This window comes from Periplaneta americana, chromosome 3, assembly GCF_040183065.1.
Source record: "Periplaneta americana isolate PAMFEO1 chromosome 3, P.americana_PAMFEO1_priV1, whole genome shotgun sequence".
NCBI lineage: Eukaryota > Metazoa > Arthropoda > Insecta > Blattodea > Blattidae > Periplaneta > Periplaneta americana.
In genome coordinates, this window is record NC_091119.1 from 119,120,113 (window position 1) to 119,132,619 (window position 12,507).

At 34.1% G+C, this 12,507-nt stretch overlaps 1 protein-coding gene across 10 annotated transcripts in view; it reads right to left on the reverse strand.

Annotated features, from left to right (window-relative positions):
• ena (ENAH actin regulator enabled) overlaps window positions 1-12,507 on the reverse strand; it is a 182,063-nt gene that overhangs the window by 82,811 nt on the left and 86,745 nt on the right. For all 10 annotated transcript variants that reach the window (XM_069821430.1, XM_069821424.1, XM_069821425.1 and 7 more), the window contains one exon: window positions 2,666-2,831. In XM_069821430.1, the coding sequence (XP_069677531.1) occupies window positions 2,666-2,831 (166 nt within the window). The remainder of the gene's footprint in view (window positions 1-2,665; window positions 2,832-12,507) is intronic.

Below are 12,507 nucleotides of genomic sequence, written 5' to 3' on the forward strand. Positions count from 1 at the left end.
GGAGACTAAGAGGAAAGCATAAAATAGGAAAGACTGGAAAATGCTGGGTTTGTAGTGAAAGACCTGTCCTCGGACAGAACACTATGAATGAATGAATGAATGAATGAATGAATGGAACAAGTATTTAAATGAATCATTCATTTTTTTGCAAATTTGAAATGAATTTTTGAGTATTTCCACAAATGTCACGAATACTAATCTTTTGATCTCTAATTCAACCAGAAAAAAATTACAAAAAAAAAAAAATAGTAATTGGGTAAGAAAAAAAAAGTTTTTTTTTTCGTATTTTTCTCAAAACTTGTATAAATGGACTTTAATGGTTACTGATCTCATGGCTTCAATTATAATCACTAACATTACCCATGATTACACTGGTCAACAAATTAAACACACCTTTTGTTAAAAGATAAAGAAAGGGCGATTCTTATAGAATTTTTCGTGTTGATTTCAGAACTGTTTTCAAAATTCTTCTATCACCCAGGTTTTTGAGTAATTACATGAAATGTATTTCAGACTTTTCTAGTATTGATACCTTGTAACATTTTATCTAAAATCATATTTATTTATCTAAAATGTGTGTGAAACAGACTTTAGACTATACTTTGCTTGAGAAACATCTTTTTGAGTGTCCAATAGTAGCCTGACAGAATATTTCGGCTTCATTTTTCCTAATAGCACCTTTCCATTTCAGAAAATTCCTGATGAAAATGCTCCCCATGTTTGTCGCTCACTACCCGAAGGTTTTGAGGAAAGAAAAAATAGATGAGGACCCAAGAAGTTATTTTGAGAGATATGACACCTTATCACGTTATGGTTCTGAATCAGCTCGCTCACAAGTTCTCTGTAATGTTTTGATCTGTGGTTCCTAAAATGTAACAGTCTGCTGAATGATCCTTAGATTCCCAGCATATCATTGGAACTGGAAAAGGCATATGACGGAATCCTTTTAGCCAACCAGTTAGGCTAATAGAATTGCATGGAGCACAACAGATTTCAGGGCCTCAGTTCCTGTCCTCATCTATTTTGCAATCAAAAGAACACTCGTAAGCTCTTATAAGTAGTGTAGTAAAATTCACCTATGTGCTTTCAAAGTTAATTAACTACAAACGTAACAAAACTGTTTATGATTTACAGAGTATTTCGAGATATGCTGTATGTTTCACTTCATAAGATACTAAACTTTTACCACACTTAAAATTAGGATAAAGAAAACACGGGTTATGAAACTTGTTTCATGATTATAAGTTCCAACTGAACTGAGAATTAATACTAACTCTCGCAGTCATATGAGGAATAAAATTCATTTTTATGAATTCTGACTTCACAGGCAACAGTAGTTTAAAGTTATAAGTCAATTGTTAAAGCAATAAAATGAAATATTTTCTTTCCATTAGTATGTTAAGGACTGTATACAGCAAAAAAGAAAAAATTTAAATTACAAAAAAAAAAAATGGTGGGTGGTAGAAAAATTCTGACTTCATTTTTGGAATCAGCAGATGACATTACATAAGAAACAGCAGAAATTGTACAGTTAACAAAATCATTGTTGACCAGTGTTATTTACGAATTAAAATTTAGAATTCACACTGACTTCGTGCAATGCCAAGTAACACGAATTAAATTTTAATTTATAATTTTTCTTTCTTCTCCCATTTTTCCCCAATGAAACGTACCTTATTTTCACTGTACACAAAGTTCATATAAACTCATATTTTTTGTGAACATTTTCTGTTAATGAGAAAGAATCAATGAACTGATCTAAAAGAGGAATAAGGCAATGCTACGTTGTTACGAAGTGGTTGCACCTTTGGACTCTGTAAAGAATAAGGAATTCACAGCATTTTGAAGATCGGCTCTTCATCTTCAGGTGAAAAAAGGGGGAGGAAGGTTGATAAGGGTAACCTACTCGTTACAAACAGCTATTCTACTTGACTGACCCAGAAAAGCTGTTTGTAATGATCCCTCTTTTTTATCTGAAGACGAATATAGAGCCAATCTTCGAAACGTTGCCAATTCCTTATTCATTACGGAAACCTACACACCTTCTTAAGCAATAAGATTAACTCAGACAATACCGTGACTGGTTACCAAAATTCATGAATTTTATTTCAAATTAAAACAGGATTTTTCTCTTCACTGCGATTTTCAGAATGGTTCTTTACCTCACCCATCCTTTTATCAGAGTAGTCCAACTTACTGTCTGATATAACACAGTTTGAGGCTCATCACGCACCTTGTTCTAATATCACAGTCCTGAAAGTCCCTCCACCCCTCCCGATTTCACAGAGAGTATGGGACCAATATTTTACTTTCCTTCTTCCTTGCAATCTCAAGAAATTATTTTATGTTGCACTAATGTAACATAAAACTAGACAGAAGTATTAATGAAATTCAGAATGAAATTCTATGAAGAAAACGAAATTAAAGCATATCCACTAATTACAGTAATTCTGTTAATTTTGCTACTATATTTCAAGCATACAGATTTGTTCGATCCATCAAATCTGATACAGAGCATAATCTGCAATAGCAAGAAGCAAAACAAACAGCAGCTTGTGGCTTTTCAAAATGATACATAATGATCAAAGAAAGTAAATTTACCCACACAAATAACAAATAACATAAATCTGAAGATGCCCCATTAGAAATTCAAGAGTAATCATACCTCATGATCTTGTAATTTACGGCCTACTACTCTGAAAGTGTTATTCACTTGGTGCTGGTAGATGTGAACTTTGGACAGCCCTGAAGAGGTGCCACTAGGTATCCATTTCTTGTTCACATCATCATAAACCATCACCGACGCCCGCGCCGATGCAATACTCTGCTCACTGCAACAATATATCAATAAGTTATACAGAGCTCCAATGTTACTACACAAACTCTTCCACGAATTTCAACTCAAATGAGAAAAATAAGGAAATATTTCTATTAACATTTCAATGGATACCCTAGTTTTAAATTACGTAGTTAATTATAATTTACTATTACTGTTGTTATTATTATTATTATTATTATTATTATTATTATTATTATTATTATTAAACTATTTAAAATTTTAAAACTTTCAAAATTCGTTGCACTACCTTAACACACAAAGTAATGCGATTTTCAGAATCAATCAATAATTAAATAAACAACAGTTGTTGATGCCATCAAGTGAAATGTGTCTCCCTTACTATAGAAGATAGTTTAATCCAGCGGAGATAAAAACTCTCATAATCTGTAAGAAATCACCACAGAGTAAGTCAAAATGACATTCCCGATTTGAGTAACATGTTACTCAAGTTTAATACAACACACATAAACACAATAATTAGTATTAATGGAAATAGGAAACAAATGCTCAATGTGCCTCACGCATAACATGGCACCCATGGTCTGCAATCAAGTGACTGCCAAACTCTTTGTAGCATGTCGAAGTCAATTTCTGTGACGGCTGCTGTGATGCTCGCGCACAAGTCATCCTAAGTTATTGCAAGATGTAATACAAAAACACGATCCTTGATGAAACTCTACAAGAAGAAACAACACAGGATGTGGTCTGGGAAACGTGATGGCCAACATATCAGTTCCTGATCACCTGCAGCTGCATGGCCAATCAATCCATCATTGTGGCAATTGGCTAATGTGGTGGCCACAAACATTGTTATGTTAATGAAGGGAGGCATAATGCTGTTGAAAGATAAAGCACTGTCTTCTTACAGCTGAGCGTGCAATCATTGTTGCAGTATATTAAGATATTTAGCTTCTATCGCAGTGGTTTCATTGAAGAAGAATGGCCTGTAAATTTTTCAACGGAAAATGGCACTGCGTTTTGGTGAATCACGTTCTTCTTCCAAGAATGCATGGTATTATTAATACCCTAAATTTTTACATAATATCTGTTCACTTTCTCTGAAGTGTGTAATATTGTTTGTCACTAAAAACCAACTTTTCGGGGAAACTGTCCTCTTCCATCAAACATGAAAATCAAGAACACAGAATGCTTTATGTTCTCCACTGGTCGCAATTTTGTGCTTAGCTGTTTTGTCCTGGCAGCCAACAGTGAAACCAATACAGAGGGATTTCTAAAGTTTGCCTTTCAAAGCATATACTGTACCTCACAACAAGACACACTTAATACATTTCGTATAATTAATTCTGAAATCGAGAACATCATCTTCAGTTCCTCTGTACTATTAAACATATGAAATATTTATACATTCTTATAAACATGTTTTAGTTATGACTTATAGCTATAAGGAAGCAGAGTTATTTCATTTCTTTATTTCAAATTACGTAAACAAAACTGTCCTATTTTAAACAATGTTACAGTACTGAGAGAGAGCATCAAATGCTAAAATTCTGACTAGTGAGATACTATATTCTATAACAAGAGAAAATATAATGCAATTAAATCTAAATACATACATTAAATGTTAATACAACTGATAAAATATTCTAAATACATAGTATTTTAGTTTACGGTCCTCACTAGTATGATCATGGAATATTATTCACATCTTAACTGACAGGTATTGAAGCTGTGAGTTAACAGAGTCCAGCATAAGTTTCTCAAATGTTATAAATGAAAACTACAAACTCTCCTGAATTAAATATTTCAATGAATAATACGAAACATTAGTATTCATTCACTGGTCGAACTGAACAAGAAGGTCATAGGCAGGTAGAGTAGAGAATGTTATCAGTACTGGCTTCATTTAAAAATGTATCCTCAAATGGTTGATAAATCTACCTTTAATGCTTGGAAGAGAAAAATACTAAGAAAATTATATGGACTGGTAGAAGAGATTTATGTAAGATTCCAGACTTAGTAGGGAATGCTAGAAGGAGGAGGAGGAGGAGGAGGAGGAGGAGGAGGAGGAGGAGGAGAAGAAGAAGAAGAAGAAGAAGAAGAAGAAGAAAATTGGAATGGGCAAGACATAAAAATTAATTAACGAAGAACAGCAAAAAAAGTTTTGGAAGGGAAACCTGAGGAAAGGAGAAAGGTCGGAAGCCAAAAGTTAAGGTGGTTGAACAAGGCCGAAGATCTAAGAGAGATGAACATTAAAATATGTTGACAGAAGGCTTTGGATAGAACAGAATGGGCAGTTGTATTAAAGGAGGCCAAGGTTCTTATAGGACCAGTGCTGTAGTTGGTCCGGTACACTGTACCGTCTTAAATAAAAACTTGCTTTTACCATACCAGAAAAAAATTAAACTCGAAACTATTTTAATTATGTATAAACAGTCTTTAATATACAGTGTTTTGAAATGGAGGATGTTAGCTTTTTGAAAAATATTTTGATTTTGATATCTGGCATAAAAGTAGCGACTGGTATCTCATATCCTTCATTGTTTTATCGAAAACCATGGCCTGGCACTTCAGGAGTACTTGTGATTTGTTAATTTCGAGCTTGCATATCGCCGTGATAATTTTACTTATTTTGTGTTGTGCGAGGAATTCGCTCACCAAGAGCGACCAATATGCTGGGGTACTGTCGTGATGGAGAACCCAATTTTGTCCTTGCCAGAAGTTGGGTCTTCTTCGTCGAACTGCATCACGAAGATGCCAAAGAATTGCAACATATGCTTCCTTACTACAGTTCGACCGTCAGGAAAAAACTCGAAATGTACGAGACCATGGATATCGAAGAACACTTCAAGCATTAATTTCCTCTTCGATTGGTCTGCATGGAATCTCTTTGCCATGGTGAGCCAGGAGATTTCCATGTTGAAGACTGCCGCTTTGGCTGCGGGTAGTAAAGGAAACACCATGCCTCGTCACCTGTGATCACTCTGTGCAAGAGAGTTGGATCCTGGTCCACGCTGTCAATCAGGTCTCCACTAACCAGTTGCCGCTCTTCCCGCTGCTCATCTGTTAGGTTTCTTGAAACAACGTGCTCTCACACACACATTGCATTTTCAAATCATTGTGGGGAATGGACTGCACAGAACCTTTGCGAAATGCCTAACAAAGTAGCCATATCATCTATTGACTATCTGCGGTCTCGTCTGATTTCTTGTGCAACTCGAGCTATCATTTTTTCCGTTTTTGCCGATCTGGGTCTTCCTGAACGTGGATCATCATCCGTTGAAAGATGGCCACTTGTGAAGCGCTTGTGCCACTCATACATTCGGATCCTAGACATTGCTTCTTCTCCATATGCTTGGCGCATGAGTGCCAAAGTCTCAGTAAATGTTTTACCGAATTTAACACAAAATTTCATGTTACCTTTCTGCTCTTTCAAGCTCATTTTACCATATATACCTATACGTCTTCACTAAAAGAAGCTGAGCGCTGCATTGTATTTCTATTGGTTTCCGGCTGCGTTAGTCTTCCTCACTCTCATGCGCAGCCGCACTGAGTCTATACGCCTGGAGAGTTGGTCACATACCACACTGACAAGGCAGAGAAGTTGCCTATAGAGCATGGCGTTGCTACCCGAAGTTCCGGTACTTTCCGACTCTCCCGGCTAACCACGGCAAAAGAGATTCCGTGCCGATCGATCAAAAGGGAAAGTAATGCTTGAAGTGTTCTTCGATATCCAGGGTCTCGTACATTTCGAGTTTATTCCTGAGGATCGAACTCTCAGTATGGAGGTGTATGTTGCAATTCTTCGGCATCTTCGTGATGCAGTTCGACGAAGTAAGATGAAAATAAATTAGTACGCACAGAAAACTTGATATTCTGCGAAATATTGTATAACTTGATTATTGCAACTTTATTTGGTCCACATAAAATACTCTAATTTTATACACTCATTTTACCATAGAGATCACTGGAGCTGAGGTATTTTAAAAGATGCCCCTGGTAGAGGGGCCAAGAAGGCCTGACGGCCTTATCTCTACCAGGTTAAATAAATAAATACTAAATACTAAAATGGCGTTCCTGCGCTCATAATTTACTCCTATTCGTTTCCTGTGTTTCTTAAAATAATATTTATGTAGGGTACCTCATTTTTTATTTGCATAAACAATGATATACAACCGAGCGAGTTGGCTCAGGCGGTAGCATTTGAGACACTCATTCGGTGGTCCCGGGTTCAAACCCCGTGGCCGACCAATCTGACTGAGGTTTTTCATGATTTCCCTTAGTCATAAAGGCAAATGCCGGATTGGAAAGATACATGCCATTATTCATCACCGCCTCAATTACCAATACCAAAAACATTAATCAAGGCAGAGAAGTTGCCTATAGAGCATGGCGTTGCCACCCGAAGTTTCGTTACTTTCTGACTCTACTAAACAATAACTTTATGGCATGGCGCCTCAAGAAGTCTGTTACAATGATTCGCTAATTTCAAAACGTGTGTAGATGCCTTTCGCATAACACAAATTTTATGACGTGGCCCCTCAAGAATTCATATAACCATTTACACAACACCGCCTTCAAAGTACGCACCCTGGGCAGTGACACAATTCTGCCAGCGTTCATACCACTTCTCTAAACATTCCTGCAGCCCATCTATGATCACTTCCCACAGAGCGCTTGTCGTAAGAATTTTCACCTCTTCTGCTGTCGCTAACCGCCGTCCCTTGAATAGGGATTTGACTTTTGGAAATTAGTAGAAATCTGCTGGAGCAAGAACTGGAGAATAAGGTGGCTGTGGATGGACAGGTATTTTGTGTTGTACGAGGAATTCGCTCACCAAGAGCGACCAATGTGCTGGTTATGATGGAGAACCCAATTCTGTCCTTGCCACAAGTTGGGTCTTCTTCGTCTTACCTCAGTCCTCATTTGTAGCATTACATCCATCTAGAGAAACTACAAATTTCAAATAGTGAAGGTAAATTAGCTTCTGAGACCTCGGATACCACTCCACTGAAGATGTCTGCCGCAGTTGCAGACGAAACGTCTGGTATAAAACCAACTAATAGACCACGGCCTCTCAGCCCGGAAAATGAATCTACATCTATAGACTCCGGCCGTGAAAGCCTACACTGCAAAATTAAAAAACAATGACTTCGTCTATAAGGGGCCTTCGACAACAACAATCGAAAGCTATGAAAGATAGCTTACCGAGAATGTTTCTGTGTTTGTATGAAGTAATATCGGAAGCTAAATTAACCGATTTGTATAATTAATTATTATTTCACCAATGGAAAGTTTAGTTTCTCTAGATGGACATAATACTATAATGTTATTACAGTAACTTCTGATATAATAATATAATATAATATAATATAATATAATATAATATAATATAATATAATATAATATAATATAATATAATATAACATAATATAATATAATGTAATGTAACATAATACTATATAATATGATATAATATAATATAATATAATATAATATAATATAATATAATATAATATAATATAATATAATATAACATAATATAATATAATGTAATGTAACATAATACTATATAATATGATATAATATAATATAATATAATATAATATAATATAATATAATTTAAGTTATTTGAAGGGTTCAGAACCATAGTGGGCCAAGCGCCATTTACTGAATACGTAGAAAACAACAAGGGTTAAAATTAAGTTATTACCATAATTCAATGGAAACATATAGCAAGTAAAATAAAGTATACACATTAAATCTAAATGATGTCAATGTTCATTAAACTATGGTTGCATGTAATAATAATTAAGAAACATGTTAAAGGAATTGTCATTGCACCAAATGAGTGCTTTCTGGACCAAAATGATCGCATTTTAATTATTTAAATACAATTTAAATTAAGTAACATATTAAACGATTTATCCTTCTATCAAACACGAATGTTCCCTGGATCAAACGTCCTATTTTAATTATGTAATTACTTTATATCTATTTCTAACAGGCGCAGCGGAGCGCACGAGTACGGCTAGTAATATAATAATATAATATAATCTGCCAATTCATACTGATAGCAGTTCACTTGAAATTCATTAATCTCTTATCTTGACCCAATATGGTTTAGAATTTATTTTTATGACTGTATACTAGAAAAAAAAGTTGCCTTCGTTGTATTATAAAAAAGTATAATATCCCTTACCTCTGCAAATTAAAATAATGCACTACAGTTTTCATGCAGATGTATATGCTATCAACTGTTGAGAAAATTTATACATAATGATTTTGATTACACATAATAAGCACATTAATCATAAAATTATCTGTAATACAGCAAATCGATTGGTGCATTAGCAATATAAGAACGAAGATGTAACACTCTTTCGTAGATTTTGTTATATATTGTCTTTAATAGTTTTTGCAGTTATCATAATATTAATATTCCAGCGGTAATCATAATATATTAATATTCCAAGCAAACAGAAAAAGAACAGTTTGGCTTCAGGAAGGGATAAGATATGAGAGATGCAATCGAACTACTAAGAACAATCGGCGAAATATACCTAAAGAATAATAAAGAAGTGTATGTAGTATTTGTAGACCTAGGAAAGGCTTTTGACAGAGTGGATTGTAATAAACTGATGGGGATCCTAAAGAAAATAGGTGCAGATTGGAAAGAGAGAAGACTATTCAGTAATCTTTATATGAAACGAGTCAAAGTCAGAATAGGAGAAGAAATATCAGAAGGAAGTGAATATAATAGGGAGAGGAGTAAGTCAAGGATGCCCTTTATCACCCTGTTCAATATCTACTTGGAGGATTTAGTAAAGAACTGTTTTCAAAACATGGAGGAGTGATAGTAGGAGGCAAAAGAATAAAGTGCATAAGATTTGCTGATAATATGGCTTTGTTAGTAGAAAAGAAGATGATACTAAGGGATGTGCTATAGGAGCTAAATGACTGCTGTGAATAGTATGGGATGAAGATAAATGCAAAAAAGACGAAGACCATGATCACAGGAAGAAAAATAAAGAAGGTAAACTTGCGAATTCTAAATGAGGCAGTAGAGCAAGTCGACAGTTTCAAATACTTGGGGTGTACATAAGCAGTAGCCTAACATGAGCTGCTGCCAGGAAGTCAAAAGGAGGGTAGCAATGGCCAAGGAAGCTTTTAATAAAAAAGGAGCATCTTCTGCGGACCTCTGGAAAAAGAACTAAGGAATAGACTAGTGAAGTGCTTTGTATGCAGTGTGGCATTGTATGGGACAGAAACGCGGACATTACGACGAATTGAAGCATTCAGAATGTGGATTTGGAGAAGAATGGTACATGTGAAATGGACAAACAGACTAAGAAATGAAGCTGTGTTGGGAAGAGTGGGTGAAGAAAGTATGATGCTGAAACTAATCAGGAAGAGAAAAAGGAATTGGTTGGGTCACTGGCTGAGAAAAAACTGCCTACTGAAGGATGCACTGGAAGGAATGGTGAACGGGAGAAGAGTTCGGGGCACAAGAAGATATCAGATGATATATGGATCATACGAGACAAAGAGGAAGGCAGAAAATAGGAAAGATTTGAGAAAGCTGGTTTGCAGTGAAAGACCTGCCCGTGGGCAGAACACTAAATGAATGAATGAATTAATTAATTAATTCATTCATTCCAAGCAATATAAATATTTCTTAAAAATAAATATATTTAGATATGAATAATTCATTACATAATAATAATAATAATAATAATAATAATAATAATAATAATAATAATAATAATAATAATAATAATAATTAATAAGTAGAAGGGTGTAAATGCACTTTAGTTACTTTAGAGAAAATGTGATTAGAAGTTACTAAACTTTCTTAAGGGGAGAGAATGGTGTTTTTTTTTTAACTTTTTTCCTATTTGGTGTAAAATATTAATTGTTTGTATGTAGATAACTCATAGCTGCGGCAATTCAACCAAATAAAAATATTTTGAAAAAAAAAAAAATTTGGGGGCCCAAATTTGAAAAAAAAATATACCCAATGCAGGATTGTACTAAAACCGTTATATCTAAACCGTTTTTAAAGATAGATTCAAACAGTTTTTTGCAATGTATTTGCAAAAGCATGTTCTACAAACTGTCTGTAACAGAATTTTGATATTAGTCCCTAGTTTGTAAAATAAACAATTAAAATTTAATAACAATTTTCTGATTTCCTTTCTTGCAAACAAACGGACGTATTTTTAAAATGAAATCAATTAACAAAATTCTGTTACAGAGAAAAGTTTCCTAATAGTCTAAAGAATGTGTGTTCTAAATTTCATGCATGTATCTTTAATAGTTCAGAAATTATATCCATTTTTGTCTGACAATGTAGCAAAAAAAATTAAGTTACTGGAAACCGATAAAAGCGGGCGTGTGATTTAAAAATCTATAGCGCAGGAAGTTTAAAAATGACGTCTCAACATCCGATAAGGGCACAAATACCCACAAAATGTTATGCAATGCATTCCACACATATCAAAGGGTATTTTAAAGAAAAAAAATGGAAATTTAATTTACCGGAAACAACAATAGAAGTGGGCGAGTGATTTAGAAATCCATAACGCAGGAAGTTTAAAAATGACGACTCAACATCCGATAAGGGCACAAATATCCACAAAATGTTATGCTATGCATTTCACACATATCACAGAGTATTTTAAAGATTTTTTTTTTTTTGAAAATTTACTCATTTTTCACCAAAAATATCATCCTCTGCCCTTAAATTCCGTGAAGTTTTAATTTTAAATGTTAATTAATATGTGATGTGGTTAAATGACATCCCTTTGCCACTGAAATTTTAAATGATTTAGTTTACTCTGGATGCACTTAAGGATGAACAGACGCGAAATTGTGAAATAAATAGAAACTTTTATTGCTTTAATAAATAGTGCATACTTTTCTATATTAAATACTGAAATATTTTGCGTCTCTGAAGCATCTAAGTAGACTTTAAAATTTAAATACCACACCGCGACGCAATGTGCCACTTCCCCTTTCAGAGCCATTTTGGAGTTTCTACGTTATAGAAATGTTCTTGGAATTTAGACAGGCAAATTATCTGACCAGTGCTAGGTAGGCTGTGGCTTACTACTTACTTATGGATATGGAGAAGAATGAGTGCACTGTATGAAGTGAGATAGTAGATAAATAGTACTATATCTTTAAACGTAGTTTTCGTAACTTACATTTTTCAATGCTTATGTACCTTTTTTTCTGCAACCATTAGGAGTAAAAATATGAAATTTTGCACACAAGCTTAAAACTGTATTATCTATAATAAATTCCTTGCAACAAAATTTTAATTTGTTAATATTTGTGAGTTTTATACATTACAAAACTTAGAAAAAATACAAAAAAAGTGTTTCATACCAAATATATTTTTTTAAATAATATTAAGCCTAAATAAAATATTTGGTTGCAGGGAAATGTTACTTTAGGTATTGGTAACACATGTGCAAAGTTTTAGGCTTATTGGTTTAGCAAATTTTTAGAGAAAGTACATAATTTTTCTTATTTTTTAATGAAAAATTTGAAAAATAAAACTATAATTCATAAAATTCTGAAGACAATTGAAGGTAAAGAAAACCCTGTTTTAAATTAATATTTCAAATTTCAAGGTCCTAGGTCCAAAAATGTGAAAGTTATAGGCAATTCAGTAACATAATGTTATTTCTCATCCCTTCACC